Genomic DNA, 7,785 nt, shown 5'->3' on the forward strand with positions numbered 1-7,785 from the left:
TTTAAGAAAATTGAGTTTTCTACTTTTGTAATAAAAATAATTAATTTGAAAGTGAAAATTGAAAAATTGATTAAAAATGAATAAAAATTTGACAATATGAGTATACAAGTTAGCTCAAATATGCCCGAAACACAAGAGTATTAGGATGCCTAAGATTAGTTATATGAGGTTTTCCCCCCATAAGTTTGTATTTATTTGGATCAACCCAAATAAGCTTGGACCAAATTGAAAATTATGAGCTTTAATTCAAGCATGTTTGAACTGAAGATTTTGTGCTTAAGCAACGAGAAGTTTTATTATAAATGGAAATTTATACCCAAAATTTATTTATATATTCTTAACTTTCCTTTGAAACATATACGAGCATCCGAAAATTCATCATATATATGAGCAAGTCTCCACAAAGAAACTTCGAACCCACACAAGTGCAAGTATCCAAGCCTAGCGATTACAACGATACACCATGCCATATGCAATTTTTCAAGCTTTTAAATTCTTAATAATTTCATACGCAAAAGCAAAGCCACGATTCTAACCAATTTAACATTAGCCAAGCTGAGATGTCAAAAGCTCAAACACGACTAATAAGGAAGAATAATTTTCAACTAATACAAATTGATTTAGTTGATAAAGATTTGGAGTCTCACTCACAAGTTCATGTATTGAAATCCCATTGCCAATTTAATAACATTATTGGTGAGTAATTTGTAAGTACTTCTGTAAATGCTCTTTGAATTTAGAGGTATATCTTAAACTTGGTGAACTCCCATGACCCAATTGTCCTAAACTCTTTTATATATATATATATATATATGGAAAAATGAGATAATTATCTCCTAAATTTTAAGTATAGTAGCACCATAGATCTTTAAATTGTTTACCATATAAATTGTTCCCTCAAATTTTGAAAAATTGCAATCTAGCCCCTTATATTAACAAAAGTTAATTTTGACTGTTAGTTGATTAACAAATAATAGAAAAAAGCCAAAAATATCCATAAATTTGTAGATCATTATCTATAAATTTTTGCTCATTTATTTTAATTTTTTGGTTATTTATAGACAAATAACAGTAAAATTAATTTTTATTAACAGCAAGACTCAGTTGCACCGTTCTTAAAAGTTGAGAAAATAATTTTGAATAATTAATAAATAAGTTCAAATTTTATATATAGAATAACCATTTTCACACCCTAACCCAAGAAACTTTCAATCTCACTTCCAATTTCCAAAGCAACAGGTTATTACGCAGAAAACCAATTAGAATTATTACAAATTAATATTTAGGATATTACAAATTATAATTAGCAAAATAATAACTTAATATTAATATATATCTTACAACCCAAAATCTGATATATATTTTCTTTTTTTGGTAAACTAATAAACTTTTCTTTCACCTATAGACATTCTGGTTATTGATAAAATAAAATAAGAAAACTATCTAACGACGGTGACCTTACTTAATTTGTATAATTATCCAGTTATAATTTTATATTTTCTATTTTTACACTCAAATATACATATTATTTTTTTATTTTAATTCCGTTTTACCAATTTTACACTCAACCGAACAAGACGTTAGACTTCGGATCCTAACAGCTATTGATGTACCCCTTGATGTCCTGTTCTGTTGAAACACTTATTAGCTACTTCCTTCTTAATTTCTTCTAGATCATAAGGCACCGTTTAACCGAACTTGGAGATTGCATGACAGATCTAGAGAGAGTTTCATAAAATCAAATTTAATGGGAGAAACAGACACAAAATTCGACAAGTGTCCTAACACCTGTACAAGAAAGAACACATGCAAAACACTCTCACTTGACACGTGTCTTCAACCACTTTCACTACCCGTATATATCGCTTCAACACAATCCTCTTCTCGCCTCACAGATCCAAGTGTACTTAGGTACTAGTCTCGTGAAACAAGTCGACGTAATCGATCGGTACAATAATAACTAGGTTGAGATTCTGTACCTGTTCATCAAAATTGTTGAAGTGGGCTTGAAGCTTGAAGGCAGAAGAAGAAATGGCTACAATGGGGAGAAACATAGCAGCTCCATTACTGTTTCTGAACTTGATCATGTATTTCATTGTGCTTGGCTTCTCTAGTTGGTGTCTCAACAGGTTTATCAATGGCCAAACCTACCACCCCAGTAAGTCATAGTTGTTCTTCTGCAGGGATTATAAATATATATATATTTCAGGGTTTAGTTATTTAGTAATTGGCATCATGATTTGATTTGTTTAAGGTTTTGGAGGAAACGGGGCGACTATGTTCTTTTTGACGTTCGCGTTGCTAGCTTCAGTGTTGGGAATTGTGTCCAAGTTCATAGGAGGGAACCATCTAAGGACGTGGAGGAGTGATAGCTTGGCAGGAGCAGGAGCTTCTTCTATCATTGCTTGGGCTGTCACTGCCTTAGCCTTTGGGTAATTATTAAACATCACTCACAATTATTTACAATCATCTGTTTACATTTATATGTATACTGATACACATATACACTTATACACGTAATCTCTGTTATTGCTGTATGCCTGTATTTACACAGGATCATTCACTAAATAAAATAATTTGTTTTCTGTAATATAATTCATAGCATAGTTTTAAAAGTATTATTAGCGGTTGGATTGGTAAACAAAATGCACTATGGTTTAATTCTCACGAATTTTCCCTTTATTCTTTCGATAAAATTCCGTGAGAAGACAAGAGCTGAGAAGGAAAATTTCTCAAAACTTTCTTAGCTCAATAGTATATATACATTATTCGTTTTGAACTGAAACAGTGATTATAAGTCTCTCAGATCTCTTTTATTGCTGTACACAGGATTATTTACTAAATAATAATAATATATTATTACTGTATTATAATTGACAGCATATAGAGTATTAATTTAATTTATTCAAATAACATAATTTTAAGAATATTACTAGCGGTGGGATTAGTAAACAAAACGCACTGTGGTTAAATTCTCACGAGTATTCTCGACAGAAGAGAGGAGCTAAGAAGGAAATTTCTTACCTCCTATACATTTTTTGTTTTGAAATAACAGTAATTATAAGTCTCTCAGATCTAATTGCAATCAGCTTTTTCAAGGAAAATAGAGAAAGATCAAAGAAGTTAACTTTATTATAACATTTGTGTGTTTTTTGTTTTTGTATAGTTTTTGAGTGTGTGATAAAACTGCAGGTTGGCATGCAAGCAAATAAACATAGGAGGGCACAGAGGGTGGAGACTCAGGATAGTGGAGGCCTTCATTATGATCCTCACATTCACACAGCTTCTTTATTTGATCCTCATCCACGCCGGACTCTACAGCAGCAAGTACGGTCCCGGGTACCGTGACACCGACAACTATGGCCTCGGAGGGGCCGGTGGAGACCCCATGCATAAGGGTACTAACGTTCCTGTTTCAGGGACTCGTGTCTGAACCAACTCTTTGTGTTCCTTTGTTACATGTTAAATGATGAACCATGTTCCAGTTTGATTTTCTGCTACTGGGACTGTACGTGTCTCTTCCCTTTGTTTCTTTTTTCTTTTCTTTTCTTTTCTTTTGTTTTGTTTTGTTTTTTTTTTTTTTTTGCTGTTCTTTGTTGCTTTTGTTTTTTTAACTTTTTCTGCTTAGGGTTTGGAATGATGCCTTGATGATGGGTCTATTGTATCACTTTTGTTTGGAAGGCATCCATCTTGTATAGGTAATGGGAAAAATTGGTTTGTATTTTGTGTTCCATTCGTTTTCCCTCGGATTTCATAAGCTCCGGAAAAAAAGGAAAAAAACACAAAAAGAAGAACGTGAATATTTAATATGATTTAATTTTTGAATATCTCAAAATTTTTTTTAAAAAAATAATGCAAATGTTATTAACATGATTATCTCTATAATATTAAAAGTATAACAAAATATTTCCATGATTGGGTAATTTGTGAATAGATAAAGGGGTTGTATATTATGATTTTTAAAATTCACATTAACCCTCTTTTTACTTATCATGAATAGAGGAAATATATTTACCAGGATACAGGGAATTAAAGAAATTCTCATTTAAGATTTAGCTGCAATGATTTGGAGAAAAATTAGTTCTCATCCAAAAACTAAGCTCACTCAAATGAATCTAAATATAAATGTCTGAGTACAAGGTAGTAATTGGTCAACCTTGTTTAATAAAATATATTATTTCTACTTAAAATGAGCACTACATACCAACGTGCTGCAATGGAACAACGGAATAGAAGAACCATACATTTTCTAAGCTGGAAATTCAGTTTACTGTAGAACTTACTATACTGTATCTTTATCACTCAACAATGAGGGACGAGAATCGAATTGCTTCTTTGCAGATCCGAAGCTATTAATTCCCCATACTATGTTTGCAGAAACTTTTTTTTTTTTTTGAAATATTATAGAGAGCTTGCGAAACAGGGGTTTGCACCTATTCTAATAATAGCAACTCGGACAAAGACATTTCAAAATTTCTGGAGGACTTTAACAACTACACCTTTAAGAAATGTGGTCACAACATTATGTCTTTTCCCGCTTTTTCTTGTTATTTTTTTCTGTACTACAACAGGAATGTGGTCACAACATTGTATCTTTTCCCGCTTTTTCTTGTTATTTTAATAGACCTATTTTAATGCTTATTTTGTAGACTTCTTTTTTTCTTTTGTTAATGTACTTGCTTTTTTTAAAAAAAATAAATAATATTCAAATAAAAAATTATAGTAGCCAAATGGGAGTACCCGACCACATTTAATCATATTATTTTTTCTCTCTTTACGTAAAAGAAATTCTTTTCTGGTAGAAGGGCGGCCATTTGTTTGAATTAAATTTTAAACATCTTCATTTAAATAATTTATTTTTATTTTATTTGTTGGATTATTATAATATCTGCCCTTGATTGGGATCCAAATATTATATTAAATTAAACAAGTATTTAATTTAATATCAGATTAAATTAGTTTTGATTAAATCAAGGATTAAATAAAGATTTAATCTTGAATAATCAAAAATAACTTGGGACTAAGATATTATATCATAGGGATTTATGATATTGTATTCTATCTCCCATTAAGGAATTGGATTTATTATGAACGGTTCCCTAATAACTCAACCACCAAAGCTATAAATAGATCTAGCTAACTGATGGATAGAGAGTAGAGACACATCAGAGTTGATGTTTATTCATATTCACTCTATTATTCACTCTCTCTATTTCTCTCTTTTGAGGTGCATTTGTTAATTGTTATGCCTCATAAATAAGGCTCTAGTAGTCTTGTTTCTCCATGTGGGTTCTCGGATTGATAACCCTATGCTCGAATCTGGTATGTTTTAGGCCTAAACTCATTTGTTTGTTTGTTTCCTACATTGGCATCCAAGCCATGCTAATCTTCAGGCAAAATAATAAAAATATGTTTTTATTTTTTATCTCCACCATGGCAAAAATACATACTTTTCTTTGTTCATATAGATTCTTATGTATATACTCAAATAATGTTCACATTAAACTTCCATTGTGTGTAACCTCTCCTAATACCCACTTAATATTAGGAGGAGTTAACACAATCACCACATCCTATACCAAATTGTTATCAATAAAATTATTTAAAATGCTTGGGACCCTAAAACTTGTTTGTTAAAAACCAATTTGAAATTAGTTACATGGTACACAATAGAAGACAATTTCATTCATTCATCACTTCAAACACATGAACCAGCACAAAAGAACAAGGCCAGAAAAGAAGGCATGCGCCATGGCATGCACTACATGTACTGTGGCATGTGGCATATAGCAACGGGCTACCATTCAGTGTTATGCACCGTGGCATATGGCACCATGCGCTGTGGCGCACATGACAACAATTTACTGTCATATGACAATTCGCTGGGGCGAACTTTCGATGTTTGTCGTTTTCACATATGACTTCTAATTGGAATGATTCAAGTGTCTACACGAAATTTATTTTATAAGCTAACTAATGAGATAGGTTTTGACACGATTTAATGGTCCAATCTAAATTTGGATAGTCGGGTGTAAAAAATCACTAGTCTAAAAAAATTTCATGCACCAAAGCGTTCAAATCATACACTTTGTCTCATTAGGTTGTTTTAGGCCTAGAACTAAGTCCAAAAGGACCATTCACACATAATTGACCAATAATTTTATCATTTAAACACAAATATCAAGATTTAGCCATCAAATCACCCATTTACACAATAAAGGGATGTTTTTCACAACTTTACATAAAACACCTTCTTAGCCAATTCTTTACACATTTACCACAAAATCATCTCTTCAAATATATTCAAATTTTTATATACACAATCCTAACCCTAAATCACCTTTCACTTGATTGGGCTAGGATTCACTAATTCACCACAAATTCACCACACAATTTACTTGCTCACAACACATTCACGATCAAATCTTAGCCCGTTATCACATATTTCACCACATGCATCACAATGGTACACATATAGAGCTAAGATTCTCAAAATCCATAGTCATCACAACTAATTACATGTATATGAATCCTATAACAACTTATTCATTTACAAATGTACAACAAACTAAGTTCATTACACAAGCTCTTGCTTTCCATTGCAGCAGCACTATAATGTTAGCCCAACATCTTTCCCTATGCCCGATTCACTACTCTGACTTGTAAAAATGTAACCTTGGGGTGAGATAATGATCTCAATAATAAAATAACTTGCTACTACTAAATATCACAAATAACTATAAACAAATATTGCATATATATAATCAAATAACATATAACATAATTTCCACTTTATAAAATCACTTTCACAATTAATCATCACTGCTAACATGATCACCACCATCTGAACATTCGAGTCACCCTAACTAAAATCATAGGCTCTATTAGGCCAATACACACTTGTTGATCTGAGCACACCTTCAATGGTAAAATCACCCGGCCAAAAGAGTTTTATCCCACTTTCAAACTACAATTTCCCCCTATCAAACATAATGATCAAGGTGTCGTTACTCCAACATAGCATCACATATATGCTAAGGAGCTATGATTTCCAACATTGTACCCTATATAAGCACTAAGGAGATAATCTCTAATACCGTACCTTGTCACTAAGGAGAATAATGCCATATGAACTTTTTACTACTTCTCCCTATGGGTGAACTCCTACCCCCTATGATCATGCTACATACCAATCACTTATTCACATTCAAATTCATATATATTTATATAGTTATATAATCATATATTTTCACAAAATCCATTTCCTTGGAATCCATTTCTTGAACATAAACATTTGTTTTTTTGAAAACATGCATCACTACTACAACAAAATGACATAAATGACGGTTTTTTTTACTTATAAATGAACCGTCATTTAGGACCCTATTATTTAAAGTCCCCCTAGATAAATGATGGTTATTTACTTGTCATTTATTCATTTGTATAAATGACGGTTAAATAACCTGACATTTAAAATATATTTTTTGTATCTTTTGTAAGAAAAAATGACGGGTGTTTAAAATACCCGTCATTCATTCTTATCATAAATTATGGGCAAATTTTTAACTGTCACTTATTGTATCGAGTAAGTATTTGCCCGTCATTTTTGGTTAGAATAAATGACAGGCAAATATTTGCCCGTCATATATTCTATAGTTTTTTTTTTAAATAGTGGTCTGTTATTTACAGCAGCCTCCCTGTAACAACTATGCAAATAATAACCAGACAGTAATTCTAACATTTTTATACATGAATATCAATTGAAATTAATTATAATCAATAAAA

At 31.5% G+C, this 7,785-nt stretch overlaps 1 protein-coding gene across 1 annotated transcript; it reads left to right on the plus strand.

Annotated features, from left to right (window-relative positions):
* The first annotated feature begins 1,957 nt into the window (after positions 1–1,957).
* On the plus strand, positions 1,958–3,720 carry LOC129319435 (membrane protein PM19L). The gene is made up of 3 exons (XM_054964499.1): positions 1,958–2,158; positions 2,255–2,432; positions 3,193–3,720. Exons 1-3 carry the CDS (start codon positions 2,032–2,034, stop codon positions 3,431–3,433), a joined length of 546 nt encoding a protein of 181 aa, XP_054820474.1. The 5' UTR covers positions 1,958–2,031; the 3' UTR covers positions 3,434–3,720.
* The last annotated feature ends 4,065 nt before the right edge of the window (positions 3,721–7,785 follow it).

Source organism: Prosopis cineraria, unplaced genomic scaffold, assembly GCF_029017545.1.
Source record: "Prosopis cineraria cultivar Desert tree isolate PC_DT_omini unplaced genomic scaffold, ASM2901754v1 PC9, whole genome shotgun sequence".
In the NCBI taxonomy this organism is placed as follows: domain Eukaryota; kingdom Viridiplantae; phylum Streptophyta; class Magnoliopsida; order Fabales; family Fabaceae; genus Prosopis; species Prosopis cineraria.